Genomic DNA, 20,769 nt, shown 5'->3' with positions numbered 1-20,769 from the left:
CTTTAAAACAGAGATACTTTTCACAACAACGTAGAGCTCCACAAGTTATTATCTGCAAGATGTCCAGGTGTGCAACTGTGACTGCAGAGTGCTAAGGTTCCTGTTTTTCAGTCAGGTGCAGTGTGGTTTCCTGGGTCATTGTGATACAAACTTGTGATACCAAAGCTTGAAGGTGCAAGCTGCCAGATGATTCTTCTGTGGCACTCTGCAGGGAAACACTCTCTTTTTGTTTAGCTGTCTCCAAGGCTTCACTTGTAAAGTTGCAGAATTGGGACAAATCCACACACACACAAAAAAAAGGACTAGGAGAGGAGTGAAGAAAAAAGCTAAAGTAGTTTCCATTGGGTGGTTTTCTCTTGAATAAAAAAGGAATCAGCAGCAGCGAGTCGTGCTGATCCTCCATGGTTTTCAATGATGAGCTGGCACCACTTTTTAGATTTATTCATAAAAAAATGAATGCTGTTATCAGCTGCAGCTTTTATTTTATTCAGAGAAAACACCCTGTTGCTCCTTAATGAAATACTTTTCTTGCTGTCATCTCCATGTATTTTATCATCATTTGCCTTGAACCTTCTATATTGAAGTCCTTTCTTTGAACCAACAAAGTGGTATTTTAAGAACACATAAACACATTTATTTAAAGGAAAGCTGATGAGTGACAGTGGCTTTTTTTCCATTTAGAGAAGCTGCTGAAGTATTGTAAAATACTAAGGAATACAGCTGAAATCACCATCCCAATTTTGGCATGGCAGAAACATAGAGTCATAGGATGGTTTGGGTTGGAAGGGGCCTTAAATGTCATCTAGTTCCAGGTCCCCTCCAGCCTGGCCTTGAACACTTCCAGGGAGGGGGCTTCCCCTGCTTATCTGGGCAACCTGTTCCAGTGTCTCAGCACCCTCATAGTGATGAATTTTGCCCTAATGTCTAACCTAAATCTACCCTCCTCCAGTTGAAAGCTATTACCTCTTGTCCTATCACTACATGCCCTTGGAAAATGTCCCTCCCCAGCTTTGCCAGTACCCAAGAGTGTACTCCTGGTAATGAGAAATACATGTGTGAGGTTCCTGGGTGCTTGCTACCAATAAAATAGTTCATGGAAACAAATGAAAAGTTACTTTTCAAAATGGTTTTGTTGACGTGAAAGGGGAGAGAGCCTTCAGCTGCTGCCCATTTGGACTTGAGCCTGGATCAGAAGCTGGACCTGCTGCTCTACTGCTGCACTGGTGGGTGGGTGGCTGGGTGGGTGTACTCCTGGTGCCCAGACGGCAGGCCTGGGGAGCACAGCAGCTCCTGGCAGCAGCGTCCTGGGCATTTACAGCTGGCTCGGGGGCTCCTTCCTTCCTTCCCGGGTGTTGCTGCCCGGGCAGCACCGGGCGGGTCACGGGCAGCACCGGGCGGGTCACGGGCGGCAGGAGACGGGCAGGACGCGGCACATCCGACGTGAGTTCCTTCAGCTCTGCCTTCATCAGAAGAGCAATTACCATTACCCGGTGGATGGAGGGCTAGCTGCCGTTGCACCGACCGAAGCACCGCTCCACCCTCGAGCCCTCAGCCCCCCACACCCGCCGCTCCCACACCGGGGGCTCCCGGGGCCGCCCCCACAGCCCGCCCGGCCCCCGGGCACGGCTGGGCCCGCGGGTCCCAAGCGCCTTCCCTTCCGGAGAAGCAGGCAGGCAGCAGGGCACACGCACCCGCGCCCGGTCCCCGACGCCGCAGCAACCGGGAGCAGCGGCCCCGCGGGCGGGGCGGGGCGGGGCGGGGCGGGCCGCCAGCAGGCCGCCAGGCGGGCGGGGCGAGAGGGGCTGTCTAGCCCAGACGCGCCTCCGACTCGATGGTGAAGCGGGGGAGGTGTGGCGCTCTAGCCGCCGCGCCGCGCTCTGTGGTGCGAGGGGCGGGGCGGGGCGGCCCCGGCGCCTCCCGCGGCCACCATGTCGCCTGCGAAGGGTGAGGGGGGCGGCGCGGCGGGGGCTGCCGGGGGGAACCGGGGGGTACCGGGGCTCTGGGGGGGAGGATCGGCCGGAGAAGGGGGGGGGGCCGATCCCCTTCCCTCCCGGGCGCCGGCGGCTCCTCTCGCCTCCGCCCTCAGGGCCCCCTCAGCCGCCTCCGGGGCGATGGCGCCTCGGCCGCCGGTTCCCGCTCTGGGGGGGTCGGGGGGGGGGGGGGGGGTGGAACGCGGCGCAGCGTCTTCAGGGCTTGGGCCGGCGCCGCGAGGCCCGGGGGTCGGTGCGCACCGGGTCCCCCCGCCGTGCTGCGGGTGCCCCGCAAAACCCCGCCGGTCCTGGAGAGACGCCTGCGTAGGTGCCAGGAGCGCGGTGGGCCCGAAGGCAGAGCCCTGCCGGCTGTGCCCGCTCCCTGGCAGCGCTGGAGGCCGGACTGGACGGGGCTCCGAGCGCTGGGGTCTGGGGAAGGTGTCCCTGCCCGTGGCGGGGGGGTTGGAACCCATAGATCTTGAAGGTCCCTTCCAACTCCGACCCTCCCGCTTCGCACACCTGGCACAGGTGCCTGCCAGCAGGGGTGTTGGGGGTGAGGAGGGGGCTGCCCCGGAGGAGACGGGCCAGGAGCGGGAGTTTCCCTCGGCCGGTGTCAGGACGGGTCTGAGGAACCCACGGCCCCGGCTGCCCTGGCGGGCAGCTCGGCTCTGCTTCCAGTGCCAGCCCTGGCCTTGGGCTGCCACTTGAAAGCGTCCTGGCTGGTTCCGTCCGCTCTGGAGGTGTGTGAGGCCCGCCTGTACGTCCTCAGGCTTTTGGCCTGCCTGGTCCCTTGTGCTGGAAATCCTTCTGTTCCATGCAGGAGAAACTCTGGTAAAGAAACAACAGCTTATTTAGCTGTTCTTTTTTTCTTTTCTTCCTTTATTTTCTTTCTTCTTTTATTGTTTGTTTGTATTGTTTTGTTTTTTTAAAGCTGGTGTAAATTCAGTCTGATCAGCAAAAGAGATGGGTGCCCCAAGTATAACTTCTTCTGCTCCCAGTGCTGCACTGGTACTGATGCAGATCTGTGAGCCAGGCTGGAGAAAGGTTCTGGCTGGAACCTAACTATAAATAGCTTTTAACATAATACTAGGGCTGTCGGGTATGGTTACTAGATTCATTATCGTGTCCTGCTGCATTTGGTTTGCCCAAGTTTGCAAACTGTTGCCAAATTAGGGCATGTATTTATAAAGAGTAGTTGATGCAGGCAAGCATTACACTTAGTTTTAGTTCAGTAGTGTGTAAAAATACATTCCTAATTACATTTTAGTGCCGACAGAAACAATATCAGGAAATAACTTTTTGTAAAAAGTGGACTGGGTTGATTTTATTTCCTGGTTGTTACACCCTTGGATTCCCCCCACCTCGTCTCCCCCCTGCAATCCAAACTTAATTTGAAGATGGCTTACAGCTTGTAAGTCTTTTAAGCATTGTTAGCCCAAAAACTAATTTGCTCTACCTTTTAAAAAAGTGGTTACTGACATGAGTAAGATTTTTATCTACAAGGAAGTAGCTAATTTAAATGATTGCAGCAGCAGGAGGTATTAACTGTACCTTGCAGAAATGTTATGCAATAGAAGACATCACTGGCTTGAAAGAAAAATGAACCAAAACATCAGTTGCACTGGGTTCAGCAATATATTCCCGTATTAAATTAACAAAGCAATTACAAATCTGCCTGGAGCTTATCTATTATTAGCTCATTCCCTAATCAGCAGAAGGAACGTGAACTTATACCAATTAAAGTACATTTGTTTAGGTTATTCAGAACAGGACATACAGTGGTCCAAAAGATGCTGCTGAATGACCAACATCCACCCATCAGATGCCATACATAACAAAGAATAATTTACCAGTTTGAAAAATGGCTTTGTAGACACAAATTTGCTGATGCCTCGTATTGTAGGTCATGCCTACGTGCAGAGAAGTCTTGTTTGGTGTCATGTGCTGTTCTCTTCACTGGTACAAATGCAGTCTTAGCTGTTCTCTGACATGGGAATGAACTGTCCACCCCATGAAACTCCCAAGTCTTAGAGGGTGGGCAGGTGTATGAAAAACTGCCTTTTGCCAGTACATCTGGAATGGGCCAACTCCCAAATTCTGCAGGATAGTAGATGGTCTGGGGCAAAGCTGTTACAAGAATGGCTGCTGTTGTAGGAGGAAAGGAGCAGGGAAGCCAGAGCAGGTAACACAGGTCATACGTAGTCCTTGTATGGTTTAATTTACTTGAATAGCCATAACTTTACTCTTACTGTGAACAGTTTTTCAGGAAAGTGCTTTGTGTGATACCCCATCACTGTTATCAGCAAAATTTTCTTCTGTTGCTGAGGTGGAAAGCAAGGCTGAAAGAAGCACTGCCTTACTTATTAAGCTTTGCTAGATGGATTCCCTTCTTTGCTGATATGGAACTTTTCCTCTTTGCTTTTACTAGTCTGCCAGTGCTGTGTCAGACTTCACTATACTACGTGAAGAGGAGCAGCTGCCATTTCAGAATGAGCACTGAACTAGCTGTTGGCTAAAAAGCAGGAAAGATAGACTTTCTGATTCCTATTAGATAAGTATTAGTCTATGATTAGCATTTCTAGAATGATGATTATGATGGCAAGAGGACATCTTATTTTCAAACACCTGGAGTTCCTATACAAGCTTCTTTGAGAAGAGACTTTAAAATTTAACTTAAACATTTTATAGGAGCTGTGTCACAACATTGTAATTATTGTGTGCTGCCACAGTAATATTTGATCCAGTCTTCCAGCTGGAGAACACCCTGTTTCAGTTCTTAAATTAAAAGGGAGGCCATGCTGAGTTGTCATCTTTGTTTTCTTTCAGAAAATGTCAGCTTACCATTCAAGTTGTACTGCCTTACGGTGATGACCCTGGTTGCTGCAGCATACACGGTGGCAATGCGGTTCACAAGGACAGTGGAGGCAGAACTGTACTTTTCAACGACAGCTGTGTGCATCACTGAAGTGATCAAGTTGTTCCTGAGTGTGGGCATCTTGGCTAAGTAAGTAGGGGAATGCTGATCAGTATTTTGAAAATGAATCCCAGCTTCTAACCTCAGATTCTCAGATACTGAAATACAGATACGTTGGAGAACGTGGCTGGATAGTCATGCTGTGGAAGACTCATTTCAGAGCGGGTTAGAGCTTGTGGGTCCTCCTCAACTGAAACTGCTTTGTAAACACCACAATGTTCAGGTGTGTCCTTCCTGCATATTTTCTGTTTTTGTATGCTTTGGGATAGGTTCAGAATGTCAGCATGAATTACCTACGATGCTTTGGGTTTTTAAAATACTGGTGGAGATGAAAGCTGGACTGTGAGCCATTGTCTGCTGAGTTGTATAAAATTGGAATGTTCCTACTCATAGATTTTCCCAAACTATGTTAGGCAGACCTTTTGCTGTCTCTGCTGACCTGGGGAATCAGAGCTGAAAGGCTGTGTGGTCAGAAAATATTAGAGTTTCTGTAATCCCAGACTGCTGCTAAGAACTGGAACTTTAGTCCATACGTGAACATCTGAAAGAGGGAGGCCATCTGTCTTCTGCCTTTCCTCTCAGCTTCCCAGTGCTGCATTGTTCCTTGGAAGAATCTTTATAATCCAAAGGTGGGTTCTTGCTGTTGTGGTAGAATTTGTTCTTTTAGGGTCTCCCTATCTCTTCGTGGCTTTTGGAACATCAGAAGGATGGCTGTTGTGTGCTAGAGGATCGTGAAGTCACATTGTGTACTGCAGATTTTGATCAGATCTTTTCTACTTAGCATGAAAATGGCATTTTACTTGCTTTAGAAATGAGACAATACTTGGACTTGGTAAGGCAGCTGTGGCAAGCTGCCTTTTGCTTAACCTTTCATTAAAAGGCAAGTGTAACCTGTGGCAAAGTTCTGTTTTTCTTTTCATACACCCTGGGCTTCTTGCTCTGCCAGCACAAAATGTCGGGAGAAGTGTCTCTGCTGACGAGTGGTTGCGCTGTGGTTCTTACAGTGTTGTGGCCAGTGTGGATCCTGGTCCAGCCTGCCTTCTGGAGACTGCAGCAGCACATGTTTCTCAATAGTGGGGGACTTGTGGGTGGCCTCATCTGTGTGTGTAATTTCTCAAGTCTGTTCTTGTGCACCTGGGACCCAGGCTGTTTATAGTATACCAGAGAGGCCTAGTTCAGCAGGGTAAGCAATCTGCCTTTTGTTAGGGGTCAATAATATTGTGTTCAATAAATGTACAAATGGTCTTTTTTTTTTTTTCTGAAATAATTTAAAAGGCAATTGCTTTTAGTTCAAAAGTCTACTATGTTTTCAGAACAGCCCTACACAGCCAAAGATCCATGGAGCCCATTGTCTTCTCTTTGACAGTATTCAGCAGGGGATGCTTAGAACAGAAGTATAGGCAATAGGGCAAGAATGGGCTGAACTTTCCTTAGCTGGTGGCAGAAGCATATGGATTTTCCAGCTGGAGGTTGTGTGCACACTGTGGCTGTAGCCCCTAATGATCCTGTCCTCTGTGAGATTGTCCAGGTTCTTTTTGAATTGTTAGTCCCCACTGTACCTGTGAAATGAATTCTGCAATACAATTTTATAGTGTATGAAAAAACACTTGTTAATAAACACTTCATCTAGCAGTTTCACTGGATTCTGTCTTCTTGTGTTCACAGACATAAGAAATCGTCTTTTGACTTTCATTTTTATTTTCCTATCTCTTCAGATATGTATTGTGTTTTCATCACTTACTTATTTTCTAAGGTGGGAGTCCTAGTCACATTTTTCCGTGCTCATCCTGGTACCCATCTCCATGGCACTTCCAGTATTGTTACAACCCTTTTGAAACAGGAGCCAGAGCTGTATGCACCATTCAGGATGCAAATATGCTGTGGCATTAGGTAGAGGGGTGGAGGTTCTTCCTGTCATGGTTTATGTTCCTGTCCTAAGGATTCCTACATTCTGCTCATCTCTGAACACTGCTGAAGCTTGAGCTGGCACTGTCAAGAGAGCTACTCACATCTTTTTCCTAAATACCCATAACTGGTTTAGAGATGGTTGCTGTATTTTGGGGTTGTCATTTCCTATGATTATTCTTGTTTTATTGACAAATGAGCTTTATTTGCCAATTTAAATGGGATGACTGACTCACTGAGCTGTTTGAATGTTACAATATCTATTCTGATCTAGTAAGCTAGTGGGTTTTTTCCTCCATAGTTGAGAAAGGGAGAGATGAGCACCAGCAGACACCATTCATATAGCCACACTCACCTCTTTGCAGGAGGTTCTCTTGCTTGCTGGTGGGTCCAGGTGCCTTCCTTTGCTGTCCAGGTAACTGAGCTATTTCTCAGATGACAAGAGATCTGGTGAATTCTGCTTGGTGTAGTGACAGACCCTTTGGCAACTATTGCAGATTTCCTTCTGGTTATCACATATAATTGAGTATCATCAACAAAATTTGCCAATTTTCTAGTAATCTCCCATTTTAGATTGCTTAGCAATATGCTGGACAGAATAAATTCCAACATAGTTTCCTTCAGTGTCTTCTTTACAGCTTCCTCCAGTTTTAAAGACCTAACCAATTTGTCTCACCCAGAGTGCCTTTGCCATTTAATAACCAGTTAGAAGATTGTTTTATCTGTTTTTTCTGTAGAGCAGGATACATTTGGGTGGATACCTTTTCCTTTTTGAAAGAGCCAGCATTGATTACTGCAATATACAGGATACTGAAGTATGACTCTCAAATTGTTTTGTTTGCAGAATTTGTTTTACACATTCTTACACTGTGCCTTCACTGTGTTTACTTTAAAGGTTTCTCCTGGGAGGCACTCTGAATGCCTGAAGATTGTCTTTCAAAGGGGAAGTTTATGATAGTTTAAGCTGTGTTAACTGTTTACTCAACTGTACTTTGAACTTGTCCTGTTTATTTAAAGTCTACTTGACCATCTGGTTATTATGTTGTCTGCTTTCTTAGATGGCATGTAATTTCTTAGCAATGGATGAAGAAAAGTAGAGCTGACTTGTGAACTCTGCTTTTAGCTTCAGCTTTTCTAACAAATGTGATGTATCTGTTACAGAGCTGATTGTTGTTAGTATCTCTCCCCTATTCAGACCTATGAAGAAAAACAGAATATGTTTTTTTAAAGTTGAATCTAGATCAACATCAAGAATGCTGAATTCAAGCTAGATAATTTTTCTTTTCTTTTTTGATTTTTGTAGTGTACAACTTCGGGCACTTTACTTTGCGTTATCAGCTGAAAGTAGAGGCTTGTTTTAAATTCTTTTTTTTTTTTAATGTAGATTTAAATCTGTCTCCATCTTTCTACTGAATTCAACTTAAAGTTAGAGGTTCTTGGTTAGTGCATGCTTCAGAAGGCACACCCACTGCAAAGATGATCTATTGGGCAGTTCATCTTTTTGTTCTCAAAAACTGAAGTGAAAATGGTGCTGTCTGGACATCTGTTATTTTCTGAAATGCCATGCTGGAAGTCAAAGTAGACAGAAACTACTGTTACTGCTGTGACTTGGCTTTAAATGTGTGATCAGCTGATTTACTGAGCATGATCTGCAACAGAAGTAGGTGTAATTTAAATATTAATTTCCTGTTCTAGAACCCATTTTAGTATGAACAAATAGAAGAAGCCATTGCTATGTGGTATTTTTTGACTTCTTATTCTTACAGAGTAGAACTGTTTCTGTGATAGTGTTACTTCATTTGCAGTTAGACATATGAGAAAGAAGTACTTTAGTCCAGCTGTACTTATCAAGAACTGTAGGTTTTCTTGTAAATCTTGTCTCCCAGTGCTGGGCAATATAATAAATACATTGAGGAGTAAGTAAACCAGAAATTTTGCCTATAATGTCAATGACTCATAACATTTTGTGTAGCTATGTATCTAGTGCAGCTAACCATGGAGAGCTGAAGCCTCAACTCTTTCCCTTCCTTGTATTGCAGACTTTAAGTGCTACTTGTCTGTAGATTTTCGTGTCATTGTTGTTCCTTGTGGCCAGACATGTCTTGCGAAAGACACCAACGTGACATGCTTGGTGTCACCAAGCCTGTCCCAAGCAAAATACCCCTTAAGTTAGCAGAGAGCTTTGCATGTGACCATGCTTGTACAAGCAGAGTGTGGAAAACCATACTGACCTCTGCTTGGTAACTGCACTGCCCTGACACTGATGTTTTGTGTGTTCTCTTTGTTATGGGAGAATGACAAAAAGAATCCCTCGCAGTTGCCTCTATAAAGACTACTCTCACCACAGAAAAGGAGAAAAGGTATCTTGGTGCCAAACAGGGAGGAAGGCAAGGGAGAAGAGAAACTTGGATAGAAGGATTATGAGATGGCAGAGTACATACATTTTTGGAGGGGAAAACTTCAAGAACCTATACCAAAGAATCAGTGGCTGATCAGGAATGGAGAATATGCAGGAACAAGCTGGTTAATGAGTGAGCCTGGGGCATATAGAGGTTGCAGATTTTGCATAGCACGTTTGGGGCAGGTAGATGACATACATTTGTAAAAAGGAGGAAGTTGGGACCTGGGTGAAATGTGGGGAATTGGGCTCCAGAGGCTCCGAGGAATTTGTGAGCCGTTTGTGTGTGTGTGTGTGTGTGTGTGTAAGGGAAGCAAAAGAAATGTTAAATTCAAGAATCGTATTGGATGCAAGTGGAGAGGCCTATGGGAGAGGACAGGAGTGATTTTGTATGTTGGTATTTGTCAGTGGCCAAGCAGGAGAATAGAGAAGAATGGAAAGAAGAAATGTGGGATTTGAGTTTTGGGAAGGGAACTGGAGGACTTGAGTAGCAGTGACAAGTAAGCAAGAAATGTCAGGTTGATGTACGAATGGTAAGGGAGAACTAGCAATGCAGAGGTCAGCTTTAATAAGCTGAGGAGCAAGCTGCAAAAGGGTAAAGGAGCAAGAAGCAACATGTCCTTGCCCATTGCCTGCTCTTGTTCACACTGTAATGACATGAAGGAGACGAGTGAAGATTCAAGACAACAAGGAGCTGCCACACGTCCTGCCAGACCTCATCACATGTGCTGAGGTCCGGTGTCTCCCGCAGCACAAGCAAGGAGCCCAGGGCTGCCTGAGGAATGAGAGGTGTTTCCAGCTCAGTAGTGTGCAAGGATACAATCTTTTTTGGATGTACTGTCAGGCCCTGTTTAAAGAGGATCTGGAAAATCATGGGTATTTGACATCACATACAAATATTAATAGCCAAAAAAAAAAACAAAAGGGGAGGAGAGATATAATGACAGCCTTCTCTCCCACTGCCTGTATACTTGATAACTCATTCCACTGCTTACAGTGTTCATGGTTGTTGTTTAATTAATTACACATTAATGCATCTAACCTCATGATTTCAAAAAGTCTTCACCTTCAGGGGCTTTGACTTGTTGATAACCTCATTGTTTTTTCCCACTTAATTTTTCTTAATGAGCAGAAGGTACAACTGATCATTGAGAACAAATTTTCAGCCTTCCCAAAGGATTAATTGATTTTATTTCTGTTTTGAAATACCAGTTTAAGAGAGCCCTCAGTTACATTAATATTTTATTTTGCAGAGAAACTGGGAGTCTGGCAAGGTTAATAACATCTTTAAAAGAAAATGTGTTCGGAAGTCATAAAGAATTGCTAAAATTAAGTGTTCCATCTTTGGTGTATGCTCTCCAAAATAATATGGCATTTGTGGCTCTTAGCAACTTGGATGCAGCAGTCTACCAGGTAATACATGTTTTTGTCAGTAACAGATCTGCAAATACATTTCTTTTTACTGTTTCATGAGGCATGTGTGCTAGGTATCTGTCTGCCCAGCACATGGTACTCTCTTCAGCTTTGGTGATACAACAAAGCATCTCTTGGCTTTCCTTGAGAACATACACTGTGTTGCAGAGCTCTGCTTTTCTGAGCTAACACACTCACTCCTAGAATCACTTCAGATTCACATTGATACATTTTACAGTGGTACAAAGCCCCAAAGATCTGTAGGAAACCAGTGAATTCAAATTTTTGTCACTCTGTAGTTGAATCTTCTATTTTGTTTTCTTGGTTTTGGAGGAGTTGATAAAGCCACATCCTCTGTGCTATATTCCCATCTTCTTTAGGTGACATACCAGCTGAAGATCCCTTGTACAGCTTTATGTACAGTCCTGATGCTAAACCGCACCCTTAGTAAGCTGCAGTGGTTCTCTGTCTTCATGCTGTGTGGTGGTGTTACCCTTGTCCAGTGGAACCCTGCTCAGGCTACCAAAGTACAGGTAAGAGTTTACATTTTGCCACTTCATCATGAAGAATAAACTGCCTTATACTTCATATTTCATTTCACAGCAGCTGGGATTAAGGTAAGGTCTCTGACATTCCATACAGCAGCACCTGTTTCCTGTTTCCAGCGACTTCATCTTCAACATAAGCACTAGTTTGATCATTCACATTTATTGTGTACCAGTTCAGGCAGTCTTGTGGTATTGTTCCAGTCTCCCTTGTTGGAAAGGCACTTTATTGCTCCAATTAGTATAAATTACCACTGCCATCATAATCAGTCTAATGCACCATCATAGAAGTATCTGAGTGATCCAGTGTTTCCAGCAGTTGGCCCTGGTATCAGTTTAATTGTTGGAGCAGAGAACTTGGCATCAAAACACTTGGTGGGATTAGGAGTGAAAACACACCCTTCAGAGACACTGACCTAATCTCGTTCTAGGAGAAAACAGTGTCTTCTGTTTCTTAGGTCTTAGCTGCTGGTCAGCGGCCTTAGTGGGAAGGGCAGGTCACACAGCTGGGAAGAGCAGCCACAGTAAAGTGGATGGTGCCTCTGAGCACTGCAGGGGTTGCTAAGGTCACATGTGGGTAGTGAAACTCCACACATCAGCTACATTGAGCTAATCAGAAGGGCAGCTCTGGCTGAGCAAATACATGTTATACTGGAATGAAGTGCTAATAATTTTGCTGCATGTAACAAAGTAGCTCTGGAATTGATGATTGTAAGTTACTGAAAAGTTGCATTATTTTTAAAATAATGGTTGATGTTGCAGGTGGAGCAGAATCCATTGCTAGGGTTTGGAGCCATTGCTGTTGCTGTATTATGTTCAGGATTTGCAGGTATAGTATTATTCCTGTACACAGGTCACATCAAAAGGACTGGAGAGCTCATGATGTTTAAAACAGAACATTCTACAGCAGTTAACTGTCTTCACTGATTATAAGATTAAAAGAGGACATTATCCCCTCTGCTCACAATTACCTTGCAGTAATTATGACAGATTCATTACATGATTACTCCAGTTGTCAAGCAAATGACTAGGAGCACATACTATTGGTTTTATGTGATGCAGCTTAGAAAGCTGGTCTTCAAGTCAAAGCATCTTTCAAATGCTTGGAACAAATCTGTGGGGAACATCCATAATAACTCAGTACAATTAATTAATGTACATAAGTTTTATCAAGTTGGCTTTGCAGTGAATAGCTCCCTTATGGTGATTACATGAAGTAGTTGCCTTTTTTTGTAAGGGGAGCCAAGTTCTTCACTCAGTGCTTGTGCTAGCTCAGCTCCAAAATACACATTGCTGAGGTCCTGTAGGTGAAGAAACTTAACTGAGATGCAGAAGGAGCAAAAGTAAGGCAGAGAGGAAGACAGAGTAGCAGGAAACCTAGACAAACTCCATGAAGGATTATTGGTTGTGGGGTTTTTTTGTTTGGTTTGCTTTTGTTGTTGTCATAGTTTGTTTTATTTGGGTCTTTTTACAAATAGCATTTCCCCTCAGAGTAGTTTTTCTCTGGCTTCTGCAGAAGGAGATCAGAACTGGAGGACAAGAGAGCAGGTGCTAAGAAATAAGAAAATACAAATTACTACTTAATTTGAAATCTGGTTCCCAGGGGCTTATTTTCCTGTCTGTAAACTGGATTTTTCCCCCTACCTCTGTAAGAAAACAAGGTACTACTACCCACCTCTAGCACTATATAGTTCTTCAAGAATAGTCTTGTGCTGTGTGCACATGCTTGTTACTCTTGGAAAACATTCTTGCTGGCAGGGAGGTAAAAGAGCAAGATGTTCTTCTTTGGTGTCTTTTCAGTGAAATGGGCACTTTGAAGCAGAAATACTAAATAAAATTGTGTAGAACACAGTCAAGTTTTTCTGGAAGATTATAAATTTACTCATTTTAGTAGATGCTCCCAAGCCATGAGAGAAAACACAGCATTCACAGTGAAGCCTTCAGAGTCTCCTAAAGCTCTCCAGCTTTCTCTGAGAGTGTGGGGCCATAGTTGTGCTTCTAAAGGTCTGCAAGTTCAGACCAGTCAAAGGGCTGATGTGGGCAGCTCCAGAGGATTTAGACACAAAGTTTTCCTCTCCAGCAAAAGGATTGCAGTTTGGGTGTTTCCTCACTGACATCTGTAGCTCTGAGGCAGCTGGGAGGACACAGCACTTCAGCCGTGGAGCTCCTTGTGCCCTTGGGGCTTTATGTGATGAACACATAAATCCTATTTAAACCCCTTTCCTCTTTTTTCCTTCCCACGCCCACATGAGGAAGTTGTTTTGGCATTAAACCTTCTCTTTCTGGACTGACCATGTTTCATATTAAGCTGTCAAAGTAAAAAAAATAATAATAATAAAAAATAGGTGGGTTTTTTTGTCCCTTGGAGTTGGAAAAACATTTTTTCTTCAAAATGCTGATCTGATAATTTTCAAGCACCCAGGAGCCCAACCATGCATACAAAAGCTTTGGACAGATGGCAGATCTTTTGTAACTTGAAACAGTACTGAAGAATAATTTCTCCTAAGTAGCACCCATTATTTCCTTCATCTTGCCCAGTGGAGTGATTTTTTTTTTTTAATGTATTTTTGGGGAAAGCGTAATTTCATTGACTTACTTGTTCTATAACAAATTATGAAGTTTACAAGTACATGTCATACTCTGGTACATTGATTACATCTGGCTGTGGCTTTGTGGGTCTTCTCAGTGGGCAGAAAACTACTGTGGGTTCTATTAAGCACTGCAGTCATCAACAAGGCTAGGGTTTTGTTAATGTTGAGGCTTTAAAAATGTGTATTTGTATGAAAGAAAACAAAGGAAATGTATTAGTATTCTTTGAACCCCTGAAATTTAAATCTCTGATTTGTTTTCCATAAATATTCCATATACTGTATTAAATTATAAATTGGATTTTTCCTTAATAGAAGAGTAGCAAGAATTTCCTTGAAGCTAACTGTGATTTCAGGAGGAGGAGCGTGTGCCTAAGGCTTCTAATCCTCAGGTCTTTCCTCTGTGCTGTCCCTGTCAGTTCCATATACTTACATCATATTGTATAAAAGATCCTGAGTGACATTAATCAGCAACAAGCACTTAGTCAGTAGGACTCACACCAGGAAGTTGTAGAAGTGGCTGAGAAGATCTGGGTCCTGCAAACTGTTGTCTATGTTTTAAAATGGGAAGGAAATTCCAGAGATTAGCAGTGTCCTGGTGTGGGAGCAATGGTTAACAAGGCAGCCAGTGATGGCCTTGTCAGATGTTGGCCTTTAAGTCTGAAATTCATCTCCTGAGTAGAATTAATGAAAAAGTATTTGGGGAATTTCAGTAATGCAGAGCATAAAAGTAATGTTCATCAGTGTGGCACTGTGAAAGACAGCTTTAGATTAAAGTGAATTCCATTAATTCAAAACTAATCTGTAACATCAATTAGCAGAAGACATCAGTTTTGATTTGCTTTTGTAATGCCCTGAAGCTGTGGTTTCAGAACATCACCACTCTGCCAAGTGCTCTGCAAGCACAAGGCTTCTGAGGAATGTTCAGTCTCAGGGCTAAGGTAATATAGTCCCACCCCTGGTTTAATTTTTTACTGTTAAGTATCCCAATGGAGAAAAAGAAAGTTCTACATCATAATAAAATACATAAATAATGTCCTGGGGATAAAATACCAGTACAATGCTTTTTTTTTTTTTTTTTGGTGTGGAATTGTACAGAAGAAGCTCTGCTGGACAGAAGCCTGACAAAAGAAACACAAATGAGGATTAGTTATAATTGTTGCTGAGGTTCACTGTTAAAACAACTGTAAAGAGAAATAGAATCTACTTTTGATGTTATGTACCCATTAAAATTATCCTGTTCTCAAAGACACATGGTAGCAGGATGTGTTTTGGGGCCTTCTGCATTGGGAGCTTTGTGAAATGGAGTGTAGGACAAAATGATTCCAGTAGCCTTGTCCAGCTTTGAAACACTGTAAACCATGAGTCAGTAAGGAAGACACTTCATCTCACTGAAACTTTTTTTTTTTTTTTTTAGGAGTTTATTTTGAGAAGGTCTTAAAGAGTTCAGATACTTCCTTGTGGGTGAGGAATATTCAGATGTACTTATCTGGGATTGTGGTGACTTTATTTGGTGTGTACATGTCAGATGGAGCCCAAGTTCTTGAGAAGGGGTTCTTCTATGGCTATACTTACTACGTCTGGTTTGTCATCTGTAAGTATCTCCTTACGCTGTTTTGCTTTTTTACCTATGATATAACTGATTGCACAGAACTGCAAATTCAGTCTAACCCACTGTTCTTTACTGTGTTTTGAGGGTTTTTTTAGAGTACAGTTATCTTGGAAATTATTCACTTGTTCAATTTAAAAATGTGCTGAAACAGCAGTCTCAATCACAGAATCATAGAATGGTTTGAGTTGGAAAGGACCTTAAAGATTGTCTAGGGCCATGGGCAAGGACACCTCCCACTAGACCAGGCTGCTCAGAGCCCCATCCAACCTGGCTTTGAAAGCTTCCAGGGAGGGAGCACACACAACTCCCCTGGCCAACCTGTTCCAGTGTCTCACCTCCCTCACAGTAAGGAATTTCTTCCTAATATCCCATCTAAATCACCCTTCTTCCAGTTAACAGCCATTTCCCCTTAACCTCTCGTTCCATGCCCTTGTAAAAAGTCCCTCCCCAGCTTTCCTGTAGCCCCTTCAGGTACTGGAAGGCTGCTCTGAGGTTCCCCTGGAGCCTTTTCTTCTCCAGGCGAAACAAACCAAACTTTCTCAGCCTGTCTTCACAGGAGAGGTGCTCCAGCCCTCTGACTGTCTTCTTGACCCCCCTCTGGACTCACTCCAACAGCTCCATGTCCTTCTTATGCTGGGGCCCCAGACCTGACACAGTGCTCCAGGTGGGGTTTCGCCAGGGCAGAGGGGGATTTGACTGAATAGCGAGTAGATCATCTTTAAATGAGTCATATCTGATCTAGGTGCTGTGTAGACATCCCATTTTGCTGAATGTTGCATTAAATCACCAATCAGGACAGGGTAGCCCAAATGAATACACCAGTGGAGTAAAATGCTCCATTAAAGAGTCACCTACTGCACCTTAACTAATAGAAAAATATTATCTCCTTTCCAGTTCTCGCCAGCGTAGGTGGCCTCTACACTTCAGTGGTTGTTAAGTACACAGATAACATTATGAAAGGCTTCTCTGCAGCTGCAGCCATTGTTATTTCTACTGTGGCATCAGTCCTCCTCTTTGGCCTCCAGATAAGTAAGTACCTTTTTGCCTCTGATTTGACCTTACACATAGGTTTCCTTCTGGCTGGCTGTGTGCACTTCATGCCAAAGCAATCCTTTGTGCCTCCTCTGGCTTTTTTTCTGGTTTTAACTCAAGTCTTCTCCAGGACTCCTGTGCACTAATGCATTGTCCCTGTTGTGTTGCACAAGGTGCCTGATGATCCTGTGCTTTCAAAGGTATCACAGTTTGTTCTTTCAGAGGTCACCTGCAGTCGCATATGGGAAGGTTCCTTCCTATTTAAACACCTTACGTATTTATATAGCTTTATGCATGAATCACTTTCCAGTGCAGTTTAGTATGTGATACAGCTGTTTACCTACCACTGCTGTTGATAAGTCATCATTTCTTGTTGGTTTTAGTTCAGCCAGTGCCAAATTAATTCCTTTGCTGTTCCTGCAAAGGCTTTGCCCCATCCCTGTTCAATTACACCCGCTAAGTTTTGCCTTCCCTGTTTGCTGTGGCCAGCACCACGTGAGGGCGAGTTAAGCAGCAGCTGGGGTGGTGACTGATGTGGTGAGAGGAAACAGCAGACTGCTTTGTGCTGTCCTGCAAACTACTGTCCTTTCCTACTGTCACCCAAAGATGGTATGGTGTGATGATGAAAAAAATAGCCTTTTGATGTGGCATTAGTGAGACGAAACTTGCTTAAGAAAACTGCCATTGTTTGTTTGAAAGAAAAGAGCATCCCTTATAGCAAGGGATGAAAAACAAAAGTAATTTAAAACTTACTTGTGCAGAATGTGGGTTATTTTGATGCTTGACGCAAATCAAACCTGCACTGGTGGTGATCTCTTGGTGAAAGCCTCATTGACAGTATTTCTTAACCCTATCTGGAAGTGAAAAGGCAAACCAAGTGTGTTATCACAAGCTACTTTATCCCATCCATTGTGTCTTTCTTCTCAAGCTTACTGTAAAGGAAGCCTGTCACGTGGGCACTGGAACTACAGATGTCTCACACTTGCTTTTCTGACCATCACATTCTTGCTGATGTGACACTAATTGAAATGGTGTGGGAGGTGTAAACACTCAGGAGTTCTCAGTGACAGAGGATTAATCTAGATTCTGTCAATTAGAAACAGCTTGTTGTCCTGTTTAAAGTAACTTTAATATTATCATTCGGATGTCATCATAAATTATACAGCTTTGTCTTCTGAAGGTTTCTTAAATGGAGGTGTATTTATTTAAAAAAATAAACTTATTTTTGTCTCCTTTCAGCTGTTACCTTCTCCCTGGGTGCTTTACTGGTGTGTGTTTCTATTTACCTCTATGGATTACCTCGACAAGACACCACAAAAATTCAGCCATCAGAGACTACGAGCTCAAAAGAGAGACTTGTTTCTATGTGACATTGTCCATAAAAATGGACAAAGATAAAAGACTTTAAAAAAAACCACAAATGCATTTTTTAAAAATTAGCCTTAAGCTAGTCATGAAATAGTTTAAGTGGGGCAGGCTCAAGAAGTTAGTTCTGTTCTACATGTGAAGTTTCCTGTGGCTGATGCTGGGGCTACATGAGAGCCGAGGAGCTGGACAAGGATGGTATTGAAGGTCTTCACTCACATGGGACAGTGATGAGGCCCATTTACAAAGAAAACAGAATGAATGAACTGAACACTCAACTGTATATAATGTATATAATGGAGGGATATTGGTTCTTTGTGTATTTGATAAACTGTCTTGCCCTTTGAGGGCAGAAATGCCAAAAAGCTTCATAAAAATATATTAAAAAGAGCAATTACTGCCAGTGTTTTCTCTTACCCTAGTTAGCAATTGCAGTTTGATTAGGGACAGGAAAAATTTATCTTCTAGGTGATACATACAAGATGAACAGAGTACTTCTCCAGTGCCTTTATGATGGAATGAATTAATAATCTTGTTTTCCCTCCATGCAGTCAGATGCTTACACTTAGCTCTAGCTTAATTATGAATGGGACAACACAAAGTGTCTGACTGGAGTATTTTTTTCTCTACATTTTATCTCTAAAACTCTTTGTGCATAAGAGAGGAATGCTTAAAAAGAGTTCCTGTGATGCATGTTAGGCTTTGATTTAATTTATGAGTGCCAACTGGATAATTTCAACCTCTTACCTCATTTTCTGAGGTGTCACTCAGTTCAACCCTTCCAGAGACTGCAACTCTGCACTGAGCAAACTGACACTTGGTGCTTTCGACAACTTGTTTACATTCAAAGTGGAGTAAAAAATGTGACCAAGTTTATATCCTGGTTAGATTCCTTCAGCCATGAGTTCAGCAGTAACGTGCTTAAATTCTGTTCCAGTGGGAGAGGATGCTCAGCTCTGCCTTCTGCCAGCTGTTCTGCGCATTCAAACAGCGTGTCCCCATAGCGCTGCTCTGGTGAGTCAAGGCTTTGGTGTTGTAGGGTGTTTCAGAGCCACCTGCCCTGCGTGCCACAGGACACCCCACCTCTCCTCTGCACTGAGGGCTGGGGTCCCAGGCACCACCTGCCACACCTGGCTGTGCCTGCAGGGAGAGGCTCCTGTTCCACCAGCTGGGCAGCACACCCTCTGGTCCCTGCTCCTCAAGGCATGGCAGAGGAATGGGTGAGGAACAGGACGTGGCTAATGTTACTGAAGGGGTAGCAGCACAACACGGAAAAAAATTCTTAGGTGTGGTCTGTTACATTGTGTAGAGTGCCTGAAGATGCCCTGCCCTTAAGGCCAGGTACACAACAGCAACCACAGAAGGGGAGAACTTTGATTACTTAGGGCTGCACAGTTAATTCCACTTCCTCTACCAAAAGGATATTTACAAAGGTAATTAAGTACACAGCAAGCCTCTTTTATGGGAAATACCAGGTAGACTAGTGTCTTAAATCCACGACCAAGTACCTGGGAGAAAGCAATTGTGACAGCCCTGGCCTTCCCCAAAGGCAGGCTCTTCTGCAGTTGGTATCATGGACCATACAGACCCCCAAGAGCAGACAGAGGGTTTCCAGGCTGCTTTAGCAATGACACACAGGAAAGTATATTCTCTTGAAAAAAATTCTTTTGCTAAGAAATGTGACTTTACATTGCACACAGCCTTGTTACATTTGTGTTACAGGTGTAATGCCGAGAAGTTTCATCCCATTGGCTAGAACCGAGCGTGCAGCTTGGAACAGACAGAGCCTTGCCTGGAAAACAAGAAGAGCTGTCATCTTAGGATACTGCTACTGAAGAGGGTGTAGCTGTCAGGACAGCAGTTAGCAGCCTGTCAGAGGTGAGAACACTGCACATCCTCTGTCCCATGCAGGGCGCACACATGATCTGAGTACTGAGTAACACCAGTGCTGGCAGAATTGCCTGTGGCTGTTGAGAGCCAGTGTCAGCAGAGCGACACTTGTCAACAAAGCTGGAAAGGGGTGTCCAGCCCAGTCCATGACCTAGTAAGGGCTAAAACATTAAAAATCTTCATGCACCACAAGCTATTGCAGCCTGAGGGTACTGCTGGAATTCTCCCTCCCACTGCACCTGGTTTAGATGGAGTCCATCCCAGACACCAGCTGTGTAACAGCTAAGACATTGACAAGGAAGAGTGCTATTTTCAAAGCAGCCTCTATCAACCTCACTCCAAATAAATAGTTCCTTGAAGTGTAAGTCACAGTGTAAGATATTTAGAAATATTTTTTTTACAGGATAAGGAACTGAAATTTTCCTTGTAGCTTGGGCTGTCTTGGTTCTTCCCAAGAATGCATGGCACCATCTTCAAAGGCAGGAATACCTATAGCATTTAAATTCAACTACAGCGTGCAGCTCCATCAATTTCACTGACATTTTTTTCCCTGGCAACACAGCTCAACACTTACATGGGATTTCCTACCAAAATCAGCAAGATAACTGCTTTTGAAATAGGTTAAAAATAAATAAATAAAGGTGGTATAATTAATATGTCATTTACTGAGCAGCTATGGGGTCAAACATTGCCTGGGAGTTCACTAGAAAAATAATTTGCATCTGTTTGGAGCTGCACATTAACAGTTACCAGTCTCAATGCTTTAGCTAGAAGGACAATACAGACAACATGGGATATGTAGGTGGCAAGAGGGAGGAGAGAGATTCAGTTCTCTCTTTAATTCTCTGTCTTCCCACATAACCATTAAAGGAAACCATCAGAAATTAACCAGCAAGTTAAACGCTCAAACATTTACTTTCCGAAAGGTGATGAGAAGGAAAGGGGTTTGTCTGGCTTTGGTGCAGTTGTCCTTATGGAGCATTCTGTTCTGGGAAGCTCAGGCAGAGCAGCCCCTTCCAGAAGGCACAGCCATGAACAGCAGGTGCTGCCCACAGGACAACATGCCTGCTGGCTCAT

At 43.7% G+C, this 20,769-nt stretch overlaps 2 protein-coding genes across 7 annotated transcripts in view; one reads left to right on the top strand and one right to left on the bottom strand.

The window, feature by feature from the left end:
- The first annotated feature begins 1,896 nt into the window (after positions 1-1,896).
- SLC35A1 (solute carrier family 35 member A1) lies at positions 1,897-18,196 on the top strand. 2 transcript variants are annotated; one of them, XM_051613778.1, is made up of 8 exons: positions 1,897-1,944; positions 4,797-4,974; positions 10,501-10,660; positions 11,041-11,193; positions 11,968-12,034; positions 15,211-15,387; positions 16,300-16,434; positions 17,677-18,196. In XM_051613778.1, the coding sequence occupies exons 1-8, from the start codon at positions 1,929-1,931 to the stop codon at positions 17,805-17,807; spliced, it is 1,017 nt and encodes a 338-aa protein (XP_051469738.1). In that variant the 5' UTR covers positions 1,897-1,928; the 3' UTR covers positions 17,808-18,196. The 2 variants fall into 2 exon arrangements, with proteins under 2 accessions (XP_051469738.1, XP_051469737.1); XM_051613777.1 differs by lacking the exon at positions 1,897-1,944 and having other exon boundaries at positions 3,352-4,974.
- Positions 10,473-20,769, bottom strand: part of RARS2 (arginyl-tRNA synthetase 2, mitochondrial) — a 42,207-nt gene continuing 31,910 nt past the window's right edge. The window contains exons 20-21 of one of the 5 annotated variants that reach the window (XR_007888922.1): positions 14,227-19,594; positions 10,473-12,756 (exon numbers count right to left, since the gene is read on the bottom strand). Coding sequence is in view for 1 of the 5 variants with exons in the window: in XM_051613770.1 (XP_051469730.1) it covers positions 19,508-19,594 (87 nt within the window). In the remaining 4 variants the exon portion in view is untranslated. Of the gene's footprint in view, positions 19,595-20,769 lie in introns of all 5 variants that reach the window. The other 4 variants (XR_007888923.1, XR_007888921.1, XR_007888924.1 and 1 more) reach the window with 4 other exon arrangements.

Source organism: Apus apus, chromosome 3 (assembly GCF_020740795.1).
Source record: "Apus apus isolate bApuApu2 chromosome 3, bApuApu2.pri.cur, whole genome shotgun sequence".
Lineage (NCBI taxonomy): Eukaryota > Metazoa > Chordata > Aves > Apodiformes > Apodidae > Apus > Apus apus.
Note: the sequence above shows the minus strand (reverse complement) of the source record. Positions and strands in the feature narration are given on the sequence as shown.